Genomic DNA, 22,404 nt, shown 5'->3' with positions numbered 1-22,404 from the left:
AGTCGGGGTATCCACCCTACACCAACAATGGGGACACATCCTTGCAATCCTGATACTCAGTAGGTACATGCACGAGTGGATGTCAGTCCAACTCGAGCTACATAGTGAGTTCAAAGCCATCTTGGAATTTTATTACTTTTTCTTTGGGGGACTGGGGAGGAGTGAGCGTTCGTTTACCATAGTTCGCTTTTGAGGTTAGCATATAACTTGTAAGAGTTAGTCTTCCACCACGGGCTCCAGAGATAGTACCCAGGCCTGGCGACGAGCACCTTTATACGCTGAACTATCGATTAGGTTCAAAGAGCTACGAACTACGAACTAGCTTCGAAACCATTGCGCAGGCGCCAGCCCCTAGCGTGCTCTCCTGAAGACCCGCCCAGAAAGGACTCCTGGAGCATACGCACACCACAGCGTCGCTGACACGCCTCCGGAAGCACTGGCAGTTTCGGGGGCGGGATCAGAAAGCGTATCCGAGGGGCGAGAGGCTCGGGCGGAAGTTGTCCCCGCGGTGGCGGCGGAGAATAAGGCCTTCGTACGGCAACAGGGACGCTCCGGTAGGCTGGAGCTGGGAGCGCGGAGCCGTCTGAAGGTACGGCGGTGTGGGGAGGCTGGGCGCTCGCGCGCGAGGTCGCGGTCGGGGTCACGAGTGTCCGCGACACGGGACACTGCGTTCCCTCCGACGGCGGTGATGCGGGACGGCGCGAGTGATTCCGAAGCCCCGGCTCCCCGGTTTGGAGTCCTGCGGCCTCCCGGGCGACCTCCTGGCCAAGGTCACCCGGCGGCAGGTGCACCGCAGGCTCGAGAGCTTGGAGAATCCGCCCCCGGGGCGACCTCGGGGTCGAGCCACCTACGCGCGAACCGACGCCGTGAAGGAGAACCTCGCTGCTCTGAGTTTCGCCTCTTTGTCAGACCGTTGTCACCTGTTTTTGTCCTCACCTGGCCTCTTGTCAGCTGGAGTTTACACTTTGCATCTCTGGTGCTGACAGTCTTTGGACTTTGTCTTTACCTCTGTCTCCTCTTTTCCTCAGTGTGTTTTGACCCTGCTACTGTCCCCTCGGGCCGCCCTTTGGTTCAGGGCCCGAATGTCACACCGACTTCTTGGCCATTTGTCTGGGTTTTTTTCTCTCCCTCCCAACTGGGTTTGTTTAGGCAGGGCGGGCCTTGCCTGGACCTCTGAGACATGGAAGGTGACTCATGACCCTGTGAAACTCCCCTGCCCAGGCAACATTACCAGTAGTCTGACTACAGTCTGGCCTCAGTTCTGACAAGTGTCACCAAACCTAGCAAAGTGTCACGAGCTACTGTCCTAAGTGAAGTCCCATCTCAGGATCTAGGCAGTTCAGTGTATCTTGAACTTCTCTTCCCAGAGGTTTGCACTGGTCTCCACAACTCTTTGCTCTTTCCAGGAACCCCAGGCTGCCTTCAGGACTGTTTGGAAGTGCCCTGCTTAACCAGGCCAGCATCTACATACAGGCTTAGGGAGGGCCAGACTTCCACCTGCCTTTGAGACCCTTAACTTAGCACAGTAGCAGAGTCTCTAGGAGCAGCTTAGTGAAGAACTTAAAAAACGTAATAGAAATTGATTCCTTGCTTGTTTCCAAAGTACTGTCTGAGAGGAAGACACAGGGATGAACACCGAAACTTTTGGAATGGAGCGTCTGGGACAGACAGGACACGAAACATAATATATCAAGTGCCAGGCCGCCATTCAGTAGATACAGTTTTAAGAGATGGTCAGGACATTCTAGAAATGGTTTGTGCACATCAGTGTGAACGATGTAGTGTCAACACAAGTAACCGTGGTTTGGAACACTTAATTGAATCCCTTTTCGTGATGCAAGTCAAGCCCCTCACAGCAGCAGGCTCAGCCGAGGCTTAGGAGATTGGGGCCCTGAGTGACTTTAATCTTGTGGCAGCACTTTTCCACCTCCCTCCCTCCTGGCCCCTTTAGAGTCACTGCAGAGATCTACTGAGGGGGAATTTGAGAAACACAGTACCTTTGACAGGCAAAGAACTTGTAAAGCTGGAAAAAAATACTCCTTTATTGGCGTAGAAGGTGGTCTGTTCTTTTTTCATAGGCTAGGCCTTTTGGGGTTTGTTTGTTTGTTTGTTTTTTCTGATTTACCTACCTTTAAGGTCTTTTTTTTTTTTTTTGGTTGGCTGGCTGGCTGGTTGGTTGGTTGGTTGGTTTGGTTTTAGTCTTTGCTTTTTTCGAAACAGAGTTTCTCTGTGTAGCCTCGGCTGTCCTGAAACTCACTCTGTAGACCAGGCTGGTCTTGAACTCAGAGATCCGCCTCCCAGGTGGTGAGAATAAAGACCCGTGCCACCATGCCTGGCCTTGTTTTGTTTTGGTTTTTTTGAGACAAGATCTCTATAGGGACAGGCTGGCCTCAAACTCTGAGATACTCCTGCCTCAACCTCCTGAGTGCTGGGGATTAAAGACTTTTGCCAACGGGTTTGGCTTCAAACTTTCTAATATGCCTAACAGTTGACTTACTGTCGTATTTCATTGACTCTTAGATGCCACCAAGTGTTTTCTGTTTCACCAAGAAAAGAAACCCTGCCTGGAGCAGAATTCATTCCCAGCACTTGTGCTTCTTCGTCCTAATTAAAACACTTTGGCTTAGAGTTTTAAAGAATGAAATCAGTGCACACTCTATGGGTCTTAGAAGAGGAGAAACATAAATAAAGAGCCATCAGCTAGCACCTCAGGAGATCCCGGCTTTGGGAGTCCTTTGAGTACTGTCTGCTTCAGAACTGTATCTATAGTTCTTCCAAGTGGAGTCATCCCTCGTGTCATCAGAAACTGTTTGCCAGGAGTGCTTTAGTCATTACCCAGTAGCCACAGCTGTTAAAACTGCCACATACATCCTGTCTGGTGGAGCCCAGGTAGCTCCCTGAACTGAGGAGATGAGTGCACCTGCTGGCCGCGCTGCTTAGCCAACCCTCAGAGTGGGTCTCTAAACCCTCACAGACCACATGCTGCTGCCTCAGTTTTCTTTCCCAGCAGAAGTCCCTTCCAGGGGTGTGACACTGTCATTAACAGTGAACTGAGGACAATAAGTGTCCTTAGACAGCTGCTTTGAAGGCAATGGAGCCTGACCAGAACGCTCTGACTCAAGGTTTCAGGGAAAGGGCAACAAATGGATGGAACGGCAGGAAAATCCGTGGACGTGGAGGCCAGAGTTGCGTGGGGAGAAAGCAGTAACAGGGTGGTGGGGTCCTGGGAAGCAACCTACGTCAGGGAGCTTTCTCCGGGTTTCCACACCATTCTGAAAGGTTTGGAGATCGAGGGGGACCACTGAGGGTAACATTCTAGAAGAGTGATGCCCTGCACGGGTAATGTAGACACTAGTGCGGCAGGGGCTCAGGAGGGCATGAGAACCGTGGCAGAGGGTCCCTTAGTGGTGTAGAGGGAAAAGAGATTGACAAGTTTCTCTTTGGTTCTGCAGTTGCTTGTTGCTGGGGGGTAATGGATGAGTAGTCACTTGTGACTAAGACCTTTAGGTAATCAATATGTATCTTTCCTGGCCAGCCATTCCTGGGTTTGACTAGGCAGGAAGGCAAGAACCTATAGAAACATCACTTTAGTTCAAGAGTCATCACACAGCTCAGCCAAGATGGAGGAGTGGTACAAAATGGCCTGGCCCTGCTCAACACTGCTGAGTGTGACAGCCTGGGTTTGATCCCCTGCACCCATGTGGGGGCAGGAGAGGACAGGTTGTCTTCTGACAATAGGAAAAGAAGCTAAAGTGTAATAAAACTTTATTTAAAAATACCGCAGAAGCCAAGAGTTTCTAGAATGAAAGTTCTTAATCAAAAATTTTGCTTTGATGGAGTCCTGCCGTGTAGGGTTAGTTCTGGGATTACTTTGACTGGCTAGCAGCAGCCATAATCACTGTCTGCCCCTCATACTGTTCATCAGGGAAGCACATTACACACAAGTCCCGTTTTTCTTATAAGATTTAACTTTATTTGCCTATGTGAGTATGTGCCTGCATGCCATGTGTATTGGGTACCTACAGAGGCCAGAAGGAGTTGGGTCCCCTGAAGCTGGAGTTATGAGTCACCTGACATGGGTCCTGGGAACTGAACTCAGATCCTCTGAAAGAGCGGCAAGAACTCTTTAACCAGTGAGCTATCTCAAACCCAGCACCTTAAGTTTTTGGGGTGATTTTTCCTTTCAGAAATGAGTGTGATTTAATTTACAGCAAAACTGAGAAGTGCATTCTCTCTGTATCCATTCAGACTGCTCTTCGATGGCCATGACATAAGGAACATTATCCTGGGAACACAACTTTGCTCTCGGGTAAGCCACACAGTTACTAATAATGTATTTTTTAGGACTATGTTGAAATAATTTTCTATCACCAGAACAATGTAATTTTTCAAGTTTGTTTTTCAATGTTTGTTTATATGTGGGGATGTTTGCCTTCATGTGTACCTGTACAACATGTGTGTGCCTGGTGCTCACAGAGGCCAGAAATGGGCATCAGATCCCCTAGGATTGGAAATGGTTGAGAGTTGTCATGTAGGTGCTGGGAATCAAACCTGGGTCCTTTGAAAGAGCAGCCAACGCTCATAGCCATTCTCTAACCCCTCGCCAAGATTTTAATGGGCTAGATCAGATGATTCCTCCGTAGAGGAAATGCTGTGCATTTTAATTTAAGGCTTCTCAACTATGCTACCTTACATTAACAAGGCCCTTAATTTCAGAGGGAAGTTTCCGCCAAATGATTTTTTGTTTTTTTTACTTAAAAAAGTATTCATTAGAATTGGAGTTGGACGTCTGAGGTGCCCCCATCCCCCACCCCCACCTGCGTGCTTCCGCTTGCTCTCTGAACCCAGTGGGATGTTGAGGCTCTAGGGTCCGGGTTTACAGGCTGTTTTGTGGATGCAAGGCATTTGACTAACAAGAGGAATTTTGGTAGGTACAGGGTGTTGGTATTTTCTACGTTTGTGCCAGACTTTAAATTTCCTAAAGTAACATTTACCGCGCTTGCTGTGCCTTCTACAGTGAGCATGCAAATTACCATATGCTCCGATTACAGCCATCCCTGGAGGGCTCCAGTACTGGAGCTGGTAGGCCTGCCTCCCTGTTTCTCCGCTGTCTGCTCTTTTAGGGTGTTTATTCCCTGTTGAAGTGGTGTCTGAGATCTGATACAAGGTTTTCTTAGCTGAAGAATAAATAGTGTCTACTGCTCAGCTCGTCAGCATGGAGGGTGACAGAGGCAGTCTGTTTCAAGAGAGACTTCAATACAAGGAAGGCCCCTTGCCTTCTGCATTATTTTGATTTTATTTTTAATTTTTTTTTTTTTTGGTTCTTTTTTTCGGAGCTGGGGACCGAACCCAGGGCCTTGCGCTTCCTAGGTAAGCGCTCTACCACTGAGCTAAATCCCCAGCCCCTTATTTTTAATTTTTATTACACTTTTATTTACTTTGTTATGTGCATGGACCTGTGCCCACCACATGTGGAAGTCAGGGGACAACATGGGAAAGCCAGCTCTCCATCCACCATGTGTGTCCTGGGGATTGAACTCAGGCTTGGTAGCAGACCCCATTACTCACTAAGCCCTATCTATCACCAGCTCTGCTCTTCGCTTTAAAAAGCCGTGTAGTAGCAGCTGATGCTGGTGGTGCACATCTCTAATGCCAGCACTTGGGAGGCAGGGGCAAGCAGATCTCCGAGTTCCGGGCCAGCCTGATTAACAGAGTGAGTTCCAGGACAGCCAGGGATACACAGAGAAACCCTGGGGGGCCGGGGGGGGGTAGTTAGGGAAGGCATATAGCTTCTATGAGTGATGAATGAGTTGGAATTGGCATAGTTAGAAGAATCATTGCTCTTGGAGTTTTAAAATTATGTGAAAGGTGACATAAAATGGCTTGTTCATTGAAATCTGATGTTGACGAGTACCCAACTATTATTAATGGTTTGCTCGTAATCTGAATTAGCTGGTGTGGAGGCACTACCTTATAATCCCATCACTGAAGAAGCCGAGTCAGGAGGATTGCCCCAAGTCTGAAGCTATCCTGAACAGCACAGTGAGACCTTGTTTCAAAGCAAGGATTATTTAAATACACTGGGAAGCATATTGATGCTTACCTTCCTTTCTGCTTTACTGCATCCCACCTCTCAGACTCTGGCCTGAGTGTGTGCTTTGGCCTTAATCTGACCACTTCCTGCTAAATGACCCTGGGCAAATAGGTTGGCCTCTTGGTCTTGTCACAGTGACTATCAAGGGTCGTTGCAAGCAGGACCAAATGAGGTAGAGCTTATAAAGTGCTAAGTGTGCAATGTCTGGTACAGTGTCTGGGTGAAACATCTTATACACAAGCTGCTTCTCTGTCTGTGGACAGAGGAGTCTCCCCTTCACAGATTGAAAACGTTTAGGAAGGGCCAAAGAGGTGGCTCAGTGACTCAGAGCATATCCTCCTCTCTTAGAGAGGAGTTCAGTTCCCAGCACCCACGTTGGGTAGAACTGCCTGGAACTCCAGCTCCTAGGGTCTAGACCAGCTTCTGGCCTTCAAGAACACCTTCATTCACGTGTACAAACCCACGCATAGACACATATACACATAGTTTAAGATACAATAAATCTTTTTTAAAAAGAAGGTATAACGGTATTGCTCACGTATAGACTTTGTTGTCATCCTCTGAGCAGTGCAGTCTGACACTGTGTACAAACCTGTCAGGAAGTGTAAGTGATCTTGAGATGGTTCAAAATATTCCTGAAGACATGAGCAGGTGGCATGGGAGCATGCGTCCTTTTCCTCAGAGGGCTTGGGCATCCACAGATTTTTGGAATTTGAGGAGGAGTCCTAGAGCCAGCTCCTACAGATACTGTGAGACAGTTGTGTTTGTGTGCGTACTTACATGTGTATTAATGATGACATTTTCCCAGTTACCCAGTGTCGCATTAACTTTTCCTAGGGAGATGCCAACAAACGTTTATTCATCCCAGATAGGGCACCAAGGACAGAGCAAAGTACGATTCCACCAAAGTCCAACTTGTCGAACCAGTGAGTGTATCGGGCTTGTTTACAGGGAGTGGGTGAGGGGTTGCTTACAGGACACGGGTAAGTTCCACTCCAGCATGGCCAATGACCTCAAGGAAGCAGCCTTATGGAGTCCCCTCTCACATCCTATAGTTCACTTGGGGAGTGAGGGGTGGGAGAGCATGAGGGAGAAATAGCTGAAGCCCCTCCCTCGATGGTCTTGGACCCTCCCTCATTCATGTGCTAGGGAGTGTCAACCATAGTCCTGTTTGTCACTGTGTTGTTTTGCTTGTTGTAGCCATGGCTACCCAGCCAAAGTATTTCCTACTCCAAAATGATACAGTACCCAGTCACAAACCTTCCCAGTTGGCAGTTGGGTGTAATCCCAGCGTTCAGGATGCTGAGGTAGGGGGGATCGAGAGTGTGAGGCTTTCACTAAACAAAACTAAGTAAATGTATTCCAAAAAGAAAACAACCGGACATTGGCACCTCAGTTTACCTTACATTATTCTATAAATGATTTAATAAAACAGTTCATGGGCTGGAGATGAAACCTGAAGATGCTGGCCTAATACATGTGAAGCCCTGGGCTTAGTCCCTGGCTGTCTTAAGCCCATGCACATTCGGAGGTCTCTTCCCCCCCCCCCCCCCCCCCCGGACTGGGGACCGAACCCAGGGCCTTGCACTTGCTAGGCAAGCACTCTACCACTGAGCCAAATCCCCAACCCCTCGGAGGTCTTTTTTAGTATAGTCACATACTTACGCGCATCCGTCTCCACAACTGAACTGTAGGAGTTCTGATCTTCCTACAGGATACCCAGCTGTTCTTCAGGCTGGGGTGGGGTTTAAACAGGGTTTCTCAGTCCTAGAATTTGCTTTACAGACCAGGCTAGCCTCAAATCACAGCGATCTGGCTGTATCTGCCTCTGCAAGGATTAAAGGTGTACATGGGGCATCCTGACTGGCAAGATTCTCAGTTACTAAGCACTCCCTGCTTTTCTCTACCTCTGACTGCTTCTGACAGGCACTGATCACTGTCTGTGTTTGAACTCAATTGTAATGGAATGTAATTGTGTGGACTTTTGTGTTAGCTCTTCCCCGCCCTTCCTATACTCTCAGTCTCCCCTGCCCTCTCCTGCCCTCCTCCTCCTCCCCGTCCTTCCTCTCCCCCACTGGTCTCCCCCACTGGTCTCATCCTCCTCATTCCCTTGTTCTTTATTGTGCTGATTGTAAAACCCGGAGCTTGCTGCATGCTGGACCAGCAGCTGCCTCAGCCTGGCTTCTTCCTAGGGTTCCGGGCCCTCCAGGTTACTGTGCTCTTTCTTCCTGCCAGGTAACCTTTCAGATGGATGTGCTGTAGTTTCGTAGTTGTCCCTCGACACACACTTTTGTTGTTTGAATTGTTTCTGCTTGGGCTTTTCCGTATGCTGCTGCTGATGGACACACGTGCTTTGGTGTGGACGTTCTGTGTTCTCTTCTGCTGAGTATGCTTAAGAGTAGAATTGCTGGTCTGTATCCTTGTGACTGACTGTCTGAGAAACTCCCAACCCCCTTTCTGCAGCTTTTATACTATCTCCATGCCTACCAGCAGTGTGTACAAGGGTTCTGTTCTCCACAGGGCACCACTGACAGTTGTTAGTGTCTCTTATTTTTCTTGCCAGCTTGGTGGGTGAGAAAAGGGTGCCTGTGGTAGTGTTCATTGTTTTAGGGCTGGGGGCAATGCGTGGGCTTGGAACCAGGTGTCTCGAACATGGCAGGCTGTTGCTGGACTCTGTTCACGGGGGTCTTGTTCTCTGGAGAAAGGCCTTTTGGAATCTTTGCCCTTTCTTTTCACCTGGGTTGTTTACTCGGCTTTGTATGCACTCAGTTCAGGTTATCATAGTAATATGATATGCAAATACTGATTCGAGTGTTGTTTTTTTTTTTTTTTTGGTTCTTTTTTTCGGAGCTGGGGACCGAACCCAGGGCCTTGCGCTTCCTAGGTACGCACTCTACCACTGAGCTAAATCCCCAGCCCCTTGTTTTGTTTTTTTTGATGGTACCACTATGGTTCACTCACACTCCTAATAGCTTCCTGCCGCCCCTCCCCTTAATTCTGTAAATCCCATCACTTTTCTCTAGACATACTTTTTTTTTTTTTTTTTTTTTTTTTTGGTTCTTTTTTTCGGAGCTGGGGACCGAACCCAGGGCCTTGTGCTTCCTAGGCAAGCGCTCTACCACTGAGGTAAATCCCCAACCCCTAGACATACTATTTTATTTCTCAAACCCTGACTACATTTGATGAGGCTTTCCTTGCAGTTAGCCCCAACTTCAGGCCCCCTTCTGCCTTAGCCCAACAATATGTTAACCTCACAACATCTTATTGTGAGATACTTGGTGCTGCCTCAGTCCCGTGTTGTAGTATCATTCTGTTCTGTCGCTGTGACAAACCCTGTCTAGACGTAATGGGGGAAGAAAGCTTACACTACCAGGTCACGCTCCAACCAGGAGGAGAACGCAGGGCAGGAACCGGAAAACTGCTTATGCTCATCGGTTTACTGCCTGGCTCAACAGGCTTACGCTCTGGTAGTTACACAGCCCAAGACTTTCTGCCTAAGGATGCTAGCACCTACAGTAGGCTGGGCCCTCCTACAGCAATTAGTCATCCAGTCACCCACAGCCATAGGCCAATCTGACTTAGGGCTCTCCTCTCAGCTGGCTCTAGGCTGTGGAGACAATAAAACCTAACTAGGACACAGCCTCTAGCAGACAGGATGAGATGTTACTGCTTCTCTGAAATCGGTGCTGCCCTGCCAGGATTGCCGGGAGCAGGAAGTGGAGTTGCTGGTCAGGGGTATCTGATTTCTTAAAGCCTGTGGCTCACAGCTCTGGGATCTTGGAGTTCAGATCATTTTTCTATCACTTGGATAATTTTAGTAAATGCTTGTTTTGTGAGAAGAATGAGAGTCTGTCTTGATGTCTGGTAACTCAGACTTTATAGTGACTGGACCCATGTGCAGCCCCACCTTGGCTTCTTTTTTTTTTTTTTTTTGGTTCTTTTTTTTCGGAGCTGGGGATCGAACCCAGGGCCTTGCGCTTCCTAGGTAAGCGCTCTACCACTGAGCTAAATCCCCAGCCCCCCACCTTGGCTTCTTAAGGTGCCAGGCTTTGCCTTGAATGACGGTTGGAGTGTTTGTCTCCTCTGCTGGGTTACGACCTGTAAGAATGATAGTGTTCTTTAAAACATTTTTTTATTAATTTTTATAGACACTGTAGCTGTCTTCAGACACACCAGAAGAGGACATCAGATCCCATCACAGATGGTTGTGAGCCACCATGTGGTTGCTGGGAATTGAACTCATAGCTAGCCTTGCGTTCTCTATGTAGCTAAGGATGACCTTTTTTTTTTTTTTAATATTTATTTATTTATTATGTATACATCATACAGCTTTCTGTCTGCATGTGTGCCTGCAGGCCAGAAGATGACCCCAGATCTCATTATAGATGGTTGTGAGCCACCATGTGGTTGCTCACATGAACTCAGGACCTCTGGAAGAGCAGCCAGTGCTCTTAACCACTGAGCCATCTCTCCAGCCCCCAGTAGTGTTCTTCTTGATAGTCTTCCTCACCCATACTTTGCATGCTGCTGCTTTATTGACTTTTAGTGAATCTTGGAACTGATATTTTTTTAGCCAGTTGAAACAGCAGCTGTAGTTTAAACAGGCTACAGCCACTTCTGAGTGTTCACAAGGTCAGAGATTACAGAGCAAGGCTACATCCATCCATCGTAAGGGACAGGGTCAATTACCACCTTGACACAGCTAAACAAGCATGGCATCACATATTTACTTTTGCCCTCTGGTGAAATGTGTGATCTTCATTTAACTGTTGGTTGTTCTAGGCAGTCTCATGTAACCCAAGTGGGCCTCAAACTCACAGTCCTACCTAGGCCTCTGTGCTGGGCTTATAGGGGTACCCCTCTGTGCCCAACTTTGACTTGACTGTGAGTCCAGACGCATTAACTACAGCAGCGTTGCAGAACCAGCACTGCAGCCATCCAACAGGGGTTCCAGTCCCCTGTGGCAGACATTGTCTCCTTGATGGCAATCCAGGAAGCTCAAGGAACATTTTATTAGAATGGGTGGGAGAACGGGACAGGTAGACTTGGAAACTGCTGAAAGGGAGGCGATGAATAAGAAAGAGGAAGGGTAAGAAAGCTCTGGATCGGGCTGGAGAGATGGCTCAGCAGTTAAGAGCACTGACTGCTCTTTCAGAGGTCCTGAGTTTGATTCCCAGAACCACACAACCATCTGTATTGGGGATCTGATGCCCTCTTCTGGTGTGTCTGAAGACAGTGGCAGTGTACTTATATATAACAATAACTTTTTTTTTTTTTTTTGGTTCTTTTTTTTCGGAGCTGGGGACCGAACCCAGGGCCTTGCGCTTCCTAGGCAAGCGCTCTACCACTGAGCTAAATCCCCAACCCCAACAATAACTTTTTTTAAAAAAGCTCTGAGTCAGAGCAAACATGCTTTGAATTTCACGGATAGAAAAGTAGGTAAAAGAAGGTAGAAAAGTAGGCAGGCTGTTGGGAATTCTGTAGCTCTGAGGGAGGAGCGTTTATGCTGTGTATATTGTCTCTGTAAAAGGTAATTCTTCGTCTCCTCATCTCCTTAGCATATCTTCAAGTATATCCGCTTCCCTGTGGTGGTGATCTCCTGGCAAACCCAGTTAGACTGAGTATTAAAGGAAGGGACAATAGTCTGTAATGTTTAGTGTCTTGCCTCCACCCATGGCCAAGGTTTTATTGTTTTAATCTTGAGGTAGTAACTAAATCCCAATACCTCCACCCTCTCCTCTTTCATATGATGTTTTAAACCTGTAGGAGGGCCAGTTGTAATGCTTCCCTACCTTAAAATGCGGATATTCTCAGTGTGGTCCAGAGCTGATCTTGAAGGGAGGCTGTCCTCCAAGTAGCAATTCTGTGATCACAGTGCAGCTATCGTGATAACACCCTCCTGCTTCCATTCCAGCATTGTTCTTGCCCCTTTCTTTTTTTTTTTTTTTTTTTTTTTTGGTTCTTTTTTTTTCGGAGCTGGGGACCGAACCCAGGGCCTTGCGCTTCCTAGGTAAGCACTCTACCACTGAGCTAAATCCCCAGCCCCTCTTGCCCCTTTCAAACCTGCACTCTACCGTGGGGAGAGGCACCTAGAGGCTCTTCACCCAGACGCTCTCAGAGTTTACACGGACACCTGGTCACCATGCAGACTCATTCCCTTTTACAAACGAGGCACCTAAACGGTCTCGTGCTCTGTTAAGTTATTATGATGTTGTGGGATATAGAAAGCCAGAAAGTCATGCTTTGTTCAAACAGCATGGTCTTAGCTAAACATTATTAGTGACTGGGCCAGCATTCTAGTCTCCTTGGAGGAGGCAGCATGAGGTGATAGGAAAAACCCCGAGGCCTTTGGAGTTAACATTGACCTGGTTTTAATCTCTCTCCTTAGTTCAGACAAGCTTTTAACTTCAGGAAAGCTTGAAATAACTGAACTTAAGAACATCAAGCCCTGCGTTTGCAAAATTACCTGGAAGGACTTAGGAAGGGGCTGGTTTGGAGCTCAGCTGCAGTCAGTCACCTGGTACAGAGCCCTGGGAGAAGAGGAGGGAAGGGTGAGAGCCAGGCCTAGTGGTGCACTCCTTTAGTCCCAGCATCCAGGAGGCAGAGGCAGGCAGGTCTCTGCATTTGATGCCTGCTCTATAGAGTTTCAGATTATCCAGGACTACAGGGAGAGAGGGCCAGGGAGAGGAGAGAGAATACTGTGCTGCACTTGATAAGAACAAGCAATTGTTAAGAACACCTGAGTTTCTTCACTTTGTCATCTCTCCTGCCTCTCAAGCATGACTTGTGAGGAATTGAAGGATGATACAAGGGTTATAAGAAAGATTTTTAAGAACTACTGTAAATGATGGCTCAGTTGGTGCACTGCCCAGGAAAACATGAGGACCTGAGTTCAAACCCCAGCACTTAAGCAGCTGGTGCAGTGGTGTGTGCTTGTAGTCCCAGCATTGGGAAGGCAGACAGGGTGGGTCTTTTGGGACTGGATGGCTAGCCAACCTGGAGGTTGTCTTAAAATCACAAGTGGAGGCCCCTGAGAAGCAGATCAATGCTGACCTCTAGTCTGCCTGCACAGAGGATCCTACCTCCACACACTCACATTAAAAAACTCATACAGGGGCTGGGGATTTAGCTCAGTGGTAGAGCGCTTGCCTAGGAAGCGCAAGGCCCTGGGTTCGGTCCCCAGCTCCAAAAAAAAGAACCAAAAAAAAAAAAAAAACCTCATACAAACTAAGTTCTAAAGAAGAGAGTGGGAAGAGTGGCTTTCCATCGTTGTTTGCATTGTCTGGCTCTTTGTATGTTACTTAGAAAGTTTGGTATTGATGATTGGTTTATAGCATTAGATCAGGGTGAAGCGTGGCGATGGTGTGTGTGCGCGTGCGTGTGCGTGTGTGTGGTGTGGGGAGAGTGCATGCTCATGTGTGCACTTGTGTGGAAGCCAGCAGTTGATATCTAGTGTCTTTGCTTACCCTCAGCCGCACATTGCACCTTCTCTCACAGATCCAGGAGCTCACCCATTCCGATAGCTCCCGGGATCCAGCACCAGCTGCCAGAATTACAGGCTGGCCACCACACTCACCCAGCATTTACATGGGTGCTGGGGACCTGAGCTCCCAGCCTCATACTTTGTCTCTCTCTTTTTTTTTTTTTTTTTTTTTTTTTTTTTTTTTGGGTTCTTTTTTTTCCGGAGCTGGGGACCGAACCCAGGGCCTTGCGCTTCCTAGGTAAGCGCTCTACCACTGAGCTAAATCCCTAACCCCCTGTGTGGAACTCTTATGCAGTGTCCACCAGATGTTTCTGGTACCAGGGACAGTAGCAACTCCTAGTAGGTCAATAAGTCTTTCTGTAGCATAGAAACAACCAGATAGAAAACCTGCCTTTGTCTTCTCAGAAATCCTTAAGGAGCTAACGTACATGATCCCAAGAGCGACTCAGCCGCTCAGCCGCAGTGAGCGTTTCCTAGTGCTAAAAGAGCAAATCTGTCATTTTCCTGACTTGACTGTAGCACCATCTCCCTCAGTTCTTCCCGGACTCAAGTCCAGTGGTCACCTATTGTGTCTGTACATGTGCACACGTGCGAGCTTGTATGTGGAAGCCAGGAGTCATCCTTCTGTCCTCTGCTCTTTTTTTGAACTTGGAGCTAACTAGATTGTCTAGACTAGTTAGCCAAGAGCTGGGGTGAGGGAATCCTCCTGTCTTCACCCTGAAGCATTAGGGATTGCAGCCATTAGCTACCATACCCACCCTTTTACCGGCCCTGGGGAACCAAGCACTTGTCCCATACTTATGGGGCTGTGACCTAGTTCATTCCTGTCAAAGAACCTTTGCATGGGCATTTCTGTCTTCCTACAATTCAGATCTTCTCTCTCTTTTTCCTTTTCTTTTGGAGTATACATGAGGGTGGAGCTTAGAGAACTGTACGTGCTAAGCATACACTCTACCCCCAGCCACACCCCACCCTCCCACAATCCTGTTGTTCCTTCCTCTAGTTTTGGTAAATGTGGGAGTCCAGGGGTTACGTTGAGTTACAAGATTCGTGCTTGTTTTAGTTAGAAATGGTTTGCTTTGCTCAGAGGACTTGTACGCTTGGAGATACGTCCTCAGTAGATTCTGGCTCCTTGCCCACAGTCAGGGTAAAATGGAGAGTTGCTATGTGGGTAGGGGGTGGCTCTTACTTTTGGGACCCTCAGCTCCTACAGCTCCTACAGTCTCAGGGGATGGACGCCCATGGATGAGTGCTCAGAGGCAAAGGGACTTGCTGGAACTTGGGAACTTGCTTTGGTGTTTTTAGTACTGGGGGGAGGCTGGAGTTGGTATTAACTTTTCTTTCTCTTGCAGCACTAAACAAGATTGGTGATGAAATGGAGCCTGGAACAAACTCTTTTCAAGTAGAGTTTCCAGATTTTTCCAGCACCATTCTGCAGAAACTAAACCAGCAGCGCCAGCAAGGACAGTTATGTGACGTCTCCATTGTTGTCCAAGGCCACATTTTCCAGGCACACAAAGCCGTTCTTGCTGCCAGTTCACCCTACTTTTGTGACCAAGTACTCCTGAAAAACAGTAGGAGAATTGTTTTGCCTGATGTGATGAACCCAAGAGTGTTTGAGAACATTCTTTTATTTAGTTACACAGGACGCCTTGTAATGCCTGCTCCAGAAATTGTTAGTTACTTAACAGCAGCCAGCTTCCTCCAGATGTGGCATGTGGTGGACAAGTGCACCGAGGTTCTGGAGGGAAACCCCACAGTCTTGTGTCAGAAGCTAAACCATGGCAGTGACCACCAGTCCCCCAGCAGCAGTAACTACAATGGCCTGGCCGAGAGCTTTGAGCTGGGCTCTGGGGGCCACACTGATTTCCCCAAAGCCCAGGAGCTGAGGGATGGCGAAAACGAAGAGGAGAGCACCAAAGACGAGCTGTCATCTCAGGTCACCGAGCACGAGTATCTGCCCAGTAACTCGTCCACGGAGCATGACCGCCTGAGCACCGAGATGGCCAGCCAGGACGGGGAGGAGGGGACCAACGACAGCACAGAGTTCCACTACACCCGGCCTCTGTATAGCAAGCCCAGCATCATGCCTCACAGGCGCTGGATCCATGTGAAGCCTGAGCGCCTGGAACAGCCTTGGGATGGCATGGATGTGCACGCAGCCTACGATGAGCACCAGGTCTCCGAGTCCGTCAACACCATGCAGACAGATCACTCGGCCCAGCCTTCGGGAGCGGAGGAGGAGTTCCAGATTGTGGAGAAGAAAGTGGAAGTAGAGTTCGACGAGCATGCAGAGGGCAGTAACTACGACGAGCAGGTGGACTTCTACGGCTCCTCCATGGAGGAGTTCTCTGGAGAAAAGTTGGGGGGCGGTCTAATTGGACACAAACAGGAGACTGCCCTTGCAGCAGGCTACAGTGAGAACATTGAGATGGTGATGGGGATAAAAGAAGAGGCGTCCCACTTAGGATTCTCAGCCACCGACAAGCTGTATCCTTGTCAGTGTGGGAAAAGTTTCACGCACAAAAGTCAGCGAGATCGACACATGAGCATGCACCTCGGTCTGCGCCCGTATGGCTGCAGTGTCTGTGGTAAGAAATTCAAAATGAAGCACCATCTCGTGGGCCACATGAAAATTCATACCGGCATAAAGCCCTACGAGTGTAATATCTGTGCAAAGAGATTTATGTGGAGGGACAGTTTCCACAGGCATGTGACTTCTTGTACCAAGTCCTATGAAGCTGCAAAGGCTGGGCAGAATACGACTGAGGCTAACTAAAAATAGGGTCTGGCCCTTGAGTGGCATGCACAAAAATAAACTATGGTAATTAATGCAAATCTGGGCACAGATGATGCGTGCCACTTGCTATTATGAGAGAGGCTTAAAAAAAAAGGAAGATATTTCTGAAAGACCAGCTCTAAGTAGGCCAATTAAAAGATTTAATTTCTCAAATCTGTATGTTCCCATCCTGGCCTAGAATGGATGATGGGGATAAGTTCACCCAGTGCCCAGCTGGCAAGACAGCCCTTCCAGCCAGCAGTGGTTAAGGCAGGGGACTGGATGGCAGACTCTCACACCAGTCCTGCCCAGGTGGCAGCGGCCGGCTGTCACCATTGTCCCGGGTCTTGTTACATTTGTTCTCCTGGTAGCTTCAGGGCTTCTGGGCTTTGCTTTGGTAGCTGCGTCACTGGATGCTGCTCCCCTCAAGGCTACAGCGAGGACTCCTGGGCTGAGCTACGAGCAGAGCTCTGTTTGTTCTATTTTCGTATGTTCTAAAGGTTCTAGTTAAAGCCATGGTGACATTAGACGGGGCTTCTGAGTCCGAATCAGGAGACAGTGTCACCGTGCTGCAGGCTCTGGAGAAGGCACAGTTTTATGTTTGTGTTTGGTTAAGTCTTCAGGTGCCAGAGACAGAGCTTTCTAGTTGGTGTGTTGTCCTAAGCTTCCCTCAGTTAATGGCAGGAGATGACCGGTTTGCAGTGACACACGACAGTGCTGGCTAGTAGTGGCCTGTGGCTCCCTGCCTTAGATCACGGTGCTTCCCAACAAGGCCAGCCAGGGACCACAGCTCATGAGACTAAGCCAGAATGTGTGGCTAAGAGTTCCCTGTGAGCAAGACACTTATAACAGAAGGCTTGAGAAAAGAATCTTAAAAACACTGGCGTGGGGAGTGCTGTTGTAGAGGGTGGGCTAGGCAGTATTGTCAGCTTTGTGAGAGCTGGAACATGGCTTCCAAGGGGATGGGAGCCTACATTAAGCAACATCATCTAGAGACTCTGTTCCCCAGTCACAGAGAAAGCCGCGTTTACAAGTCCCAATAGTTTATACACACATGTGCAGGCGCACACACACCCACACTCACACTTCACCACCACCATCTCCTCACTCCCGCAAGGACGAGGCTGCCCTTGAGGTCTTTTCTGCATGGTCAGACGTCTTAGGTTGGAAAGAAAGCTTGTGTTCAGAAAGCTTTTAAGCGTGTGACAGTTCTGAGGCTCTTGCTGGGTAGGGGTCTAGTGCTCTTTCCATCACTGGAATAATACACTCGGAGCAAAGCAACTTAGGGAGGAAAGGGTTTGTATTAGCTCACACTACCATCATGGAGGAAACCACAGCAGGAACGGGAATGTTGACAGTCCAGACAGTTGGCCAGTCATGCCCACAGGCCACTCCCTCAGTGGAGACTCGCTTCCTCTATGACTCTAGGTTGTGTCAGAGCTAGCTAGGCAGTAGGACAGGGTTTTACTCCTATATCATCTGTTTCGTTCCTAAAGTTCGACTTTCTCTAATATGACAGACATTACTGGCAAAAGTGTCTGATATTTAGGCTCTGAACAAAGGATGTACCTTTGACCTTTGTCTGGAAAGAGGAAAGAAAATGTGGACTGGCCAGTAAACGTTTGTAATCAAGATTACAAAACAGGGATCTATTTACAAACACTGTATCAATCTTGGCATATAAAGCACTTTGTATTAAAACTTTATTATAAGTATAGATGTAGGTTTTTTTTTTTAACCTAGAAACTAGATGTTACCTCCTAGTGGTTTGCTACATTAAGATCTTCCAGTGTCTGCCAGTCAGCGACTGTCCTTGTCCCTGAGAAGTGAGTGCAGATGGACAGTCACACTCACAGGCACACTCACGCCTCCTACTCTTCACACAGAGGCCAGCGGGTTTAGGGATGACCCGCTGTGTGAGGGCGAAGTGGTTTTGGCTTCTTAGTATTTCTACACTGGGGCAGTTAAGCCGTTTTGTTGTCAGAAGCAGCCCTCTTGTTCACACCTACCTGCCTCCCATCGGAGTCTATTCGTACAAGAGCTGAGACCCTTGCAGAGAAGAATTAGAGGGTAAAAGAACCACCATGGGGACACCCTGGTCCTGGGGTTGTACTGAGTCAGGATCCTTTGTCATGGTGCTGACAAAGCTTTTGAGTTGGAATGTGGCAAACCCTGTGAGAAGGTGGGGTGTCATGGTCTAGAATGTGAAGTGAGGCTTCTGGCCTCCCTTTCCCAATAGAGAGTCTTTCTGGCCGCCTGCCTCCTGCAGTACTAGTCTCTCCCCTCACCACTGCCTTAGAAATCCTCACCCTTCCGAACAAGCTCGAGTAGTTGTGGGCAGCACTGTCCAGCGTTTCAGGGATTGTCAGTGGCCCACCAGCAAAGCGCATGTCTCTACACTTGGCTGGTTTTCTCCAGTCCTCATACGAAAGGGCTTCAAGGCCCCGCTGCTTGCATTTCCTAATCGGCAGGCACCATGGCTTAACTTCTTGGATGTACATCACAGGAGCTCCTTTTGTGTTGTGGTTTGCCCTCGTGCTCCTCTGAGCCCTGGCCCATGACCTCGAATTTCTGTTCTCCCCTTCTCCGCCCACATTCTTAGAGCCCGCATTAAAGGCTCCCCTACATTGCAGGAAGTGTTTCCTGAACTACTCTGACCTGGGCGGGTTTTTAGCAGTTGGGAAAGCTGCGAGCTGCAGTGGGTGGCAAAGTTGAGGAATATTTGGGAAAGTCCCTAGGGTCAGGGTGGCACTCCACCTCGTCCACAAATGTGGTTGTTTCCTAAACTCTCAGATACACGGGGAATGCTGAGGCCAGCGGGCCAGGATCTAGGCCTCCTGGAATCTAGGCTGCCTTGACTGGTAACTAACTTTATCCAGTGAATCCTGAGTTGCTTTGGGTTTTGTTCTTGGTTTTTGTTTTTTGTTTTGTTTTGTTTTGTTTTGTTTCTCTCTCTCTCTCTGCTATTTACATATTTAAAGGTACTGTTTTGCAAACCTCTACTGATAGTGCCCTGTGGGAAGATGCTGGAACGCCGTTTGCAAATGTGATTTTGTTTTTCTTTTTAAATGTTGCTTGAAGCCTGTGTCGTCTCAGTTGCTGCTGCCTCCTTTCTTTTTATGAGGTTCCCAATGTTTCTTCCAGAAAGTTATTTTATTTATGCAGGTCAGGTGACTCTTAGGCCCCAGAACCATGGGATGGTAAGCAGATTGTTGTTAGGTGCGTATCATGGATACTTGGTGAACCACCTGTGTTTTAGAAGTTAAATAGTTCTCTCTAGAATTGCTGTCTTCAGTGTACAGCGTGGTTTTAATTGAATGTTACTGTTTAATATTTTCTTCTTATAGAAGAGACCATGTCCTTTTGTATGACAAGTTTTAATAAATGTTACCTGTCCATTTTGTACAAAGTCGTGTTCTCATGCTTTGGGTCTGGCTTTTGTGGTCTGATACTGAAGTTGCATCCTCGACTTTGTAAGGACTACACGGGCCGTTCACAGGAGCCATGAGTGCTGATCTCAGGAATGGCTGCCGATGGTTATCTCATCAAACCCATCTGCCATGACCGTGGGGTATTTGGAATTTAGTCTGCAGAATATTCTGAGTCTTCCCTGGCCCCCTCCTCTTCCTGACCGGCCCCTTGGCCTTTGGCTAGGGGTCAGGAGCCAAAGTGGGTGGGGTGGGATAGAGATGCTGAGGGAATTTACACCTGGCTCCCTCTAGGTGCAGGTTGGCAGTGAACTGCTACCCCTTCTAAGGCCACACAGCTCCAGACAGCTGACGTTTGGTACCACACCCTCTTCTTGCCCCTTCCAGTTCCAGATTGGACTGGTCCCTCTCCTTTTTGCCAGCCCTCAGGTGCTTCACCACCCTGCCATGTTTCTCACTGGGACTCCTGCTGATACCTCACAAGTCCTCATTTCCCTGGATGTCGTACAGTACAGTGGAGTGGTGCCAAGATTCAAGAGCAGGCCAGCATGGCTGCCACACAAACTAGTGGACTTCTCTGCTCTATAATGTCCCCAAGTGCCTCAGTCGGGTCCTTGCTTTGCCCTCCTGCATCCCTTCTCCCCAAAAAGCCCAGCCCTGGAAAGGCAGCAGCCTGCCTTGGAGGCCCCACATACTTCCTAACAACAGCTCATTACCACAGACACTGCTTGTTTTAGACCATCTTCCCACACAAACCTTCTGTTCTCACTGTTTGTTGTAAGCCACTCCCCACCCCCACCACCCCGTTGCTGATTTTAAAGCCAGCTCCAGATTGCCCAGACTCACTTAGCGGTCTCTAGGTGGGGAAGTCCTCCAGAAGACCCTGTCTAGCCTCCTTTTGAGGTAGAGGCCTGTCCCTCCAGGCCATGGGTAGACAGCACTATATCTGCACCATGGTGACTCCTCTGGTCCCCTTACCACCCCTTCCTTGAGACACTGGTGGACAACAGTGCAGCAGAGGTCACTGGCAAAGCAGCTACAGGGCACACATCACCCCAGGGTGGCAGCTTCAGGGCTAGAGGCAGTGGCATGTGAGCACAGGGAGGAGATGGAGATGGGATGGCGGGAGTGGGAGCAGAAGAGGGTAGATGCAACGGGTGTTACCCACCCAGATGGAGCTCGCAGCACCTGTGTGGGTTTATTTAGCTTCCTTCGTAGTCAGTGAGGGACTACTGCTTCCCACCAAGCCACCAAAGCATTCCTCGAGGCAGTCCTGGTGGCTGGTGACTGGAAGGTCCATCCGTACAGCCCCATGGACCCAGAGGTCACTCAGCAGCTGGAAATGAGGTAAGCTCAAACCCACTTTACCAGAAGTCGTCATGAGGTGAATTCCTTTAAGTATGCTCTTTCTCAGATGCATGAAGGAAAAGACCTCTCTCACGTTAAAGTGGTGGGTGTGCTCTCAATGGTAAAGCGCTTAGCGTGAGAGGTTCCGTGGCCGGTTCTACAAAGCTAAACAAAGGTCCATTTGAAGGTGAGATGCCACAGAGAGTGGGGGCGGGGGAGCCCCGAGGAGCCTCTGGGGCTTTCTTTGAACTAAGTTGGTCTAGTTTGAGTCAAAATGAGACTATTTGAGTTTCAAATCTAGGGCCCCTTTTAATTCTTGGGAGCAGATGATGGGCCAGCGGAGCCTTCCTTAATGTAGACAGCAGTAGAGGTGGAGTCGTCCTGAGTGGGAGAGCATTCAGGATCAATACTGCAGGTAAACTGGCCGTTTAAAAATAGTGACTTTACACTCAGGCTCAAGTGATTACCAGTTCTATTTTTTTTTTCTTCCTCAATACTCCAGAATAAGAAGTCAGTACCAAAGCTATTAAATGTATTTATAACCTAATAAGATAGTAGTTACTCCCCCGAGGGTTCTAGCCTGCCAAATATTGCAGCTAACCTTGATGAATGGAAGCTCAAAGCTCCCTCCAGAAGTGCCCATCCTGTTACTTTGGGGTCAGCAATGCTGTGATAAAATTTCACTTATTAGGGTTCTCAAAAAAGACCCTCAACCACTGGGGACTCCAGTCATGATAGATGGATGTTGGGACTGTAAACAGCCTGGCAGTCCCTCAGGATTGAGGCAGGCCTTGAATTCTCAAAACCACTTGCTCCCAAATGCTGACTTTACAGATAGGAACCACCATGCTTGCTTGCTTGCTCTCTCTCTCTCTCTCTCTCTCTCTCTCTCTCTCTCTCTCTCTCTCTCTTTCTTTTAGTGGCTACTCAACCATAGCAACTTTGGCCTGAGAGCATTGAAGTCGATGAGTTGGGTTTAGGGCCCTACCATGTGAAGCATTATTATTGTGTGAAGAATTTGGGTTATTGGGTAGAATTCCTTCCTGGCCACCACTGGTAGCAGGAAAGAATGATAACGTAGATTCTGTTGGGGAGGGGTTGTCTCCCTCGAGAAAGAAGCTGTTTTAAGCCCTTCTCTTGTACAGGAGGGACACAATTCAGTGGTGGATCACTTGCTTAAATTAAACACATAAAGGGTGAGATTTATAAAGATGATCCACACTTAGAGTATGAGGCCTGGCTCTGACACTAGTCGGTGGCCTAAGCTGACTTA

At 48.4% G+C, this 22,404-nt stretch overlaps 1 protein-coding gene across 3 annotated transcripts; it reads left to right on the top strand.

The window, feature by feature from the left end:
* Positions 1–450: 450 nt before the first annotated feature.
* Positions 451–19,765, top strand: Zbtb43 (zinc finger and BTB domain containing 43). 3 transcript variants are annotated; one of them, NM_001012094.1, is made up of 4 exons: positions 490–589; positions 4,249–4,309; positions 6,932–7,020; positions 14,930–19,761. In NM_001012094.1, the coding sequence occupies exons 3-4, from the start codon at positions 6,936–6,938 to the stop codon at positions 16,354–16,356; spliced, it is 1,512 nt and encodes a 503-aa protein (NP_001012094.1). In that variant the 5' UTR covers positions 490–589; positions 4,249–4,309; positions 6,932–6,935; the 3' UTR covers positions 16,357–19,761. The 3 variants fall into 3 exon arrangements, with proteins under 3 accessions (XP_006234035.1, XP_006234036.1, NP_001012094.1); XM_006233973.4 differs by lacking the exon at positions 6,932–7,020 and having other exon boundaries at positions 451–589; positions 14,930–19,765; XM_006233974.4 differs by lacking the exons at positions 4,249–4,309; positions 6,932–7,020 and having other exon boundaries at positions 457–589; positions 14,930–19,765.
* The last annotated feature ends 2,639 nt before the right edge of the window (positions 19,766–22,404 follow it).

Source organism: Rattus norvegicus, chromosome 3 (genome assembly GCF_036323735.1).
Source record: "Rattus norvegicus strain BN/NHsdMcwi chromosome 3, GRCr8, whole genome shotgun sequence".
Taxonomy (NCBI): Eukaryota; Metazoa; Chordata; class Mammalia; order Rodentia; family Muridae; genus Rattus; species Rattus norvegicus.
This window is presented reverse-complemented; position numbering and strand designations above follow the sequence as displayed.

Excerpts from the sequence above, each read along its gene's own strand:
- Zbtb43 (NM_001012094.1), top strand. The coding sequence starts at position 6,936 with ATGCCAACAAACGTTTATTCATCCCAGATAGGGCACCAAGGACAGAGC. Across the intron at positions 7,021-14,929 it reads AAGTCCAACTTGTCGAACCA|CACTAAACAAGATTGGTGAT; the intron begins GTGAGTGTATCG and ends TTTCTCTTGCAG.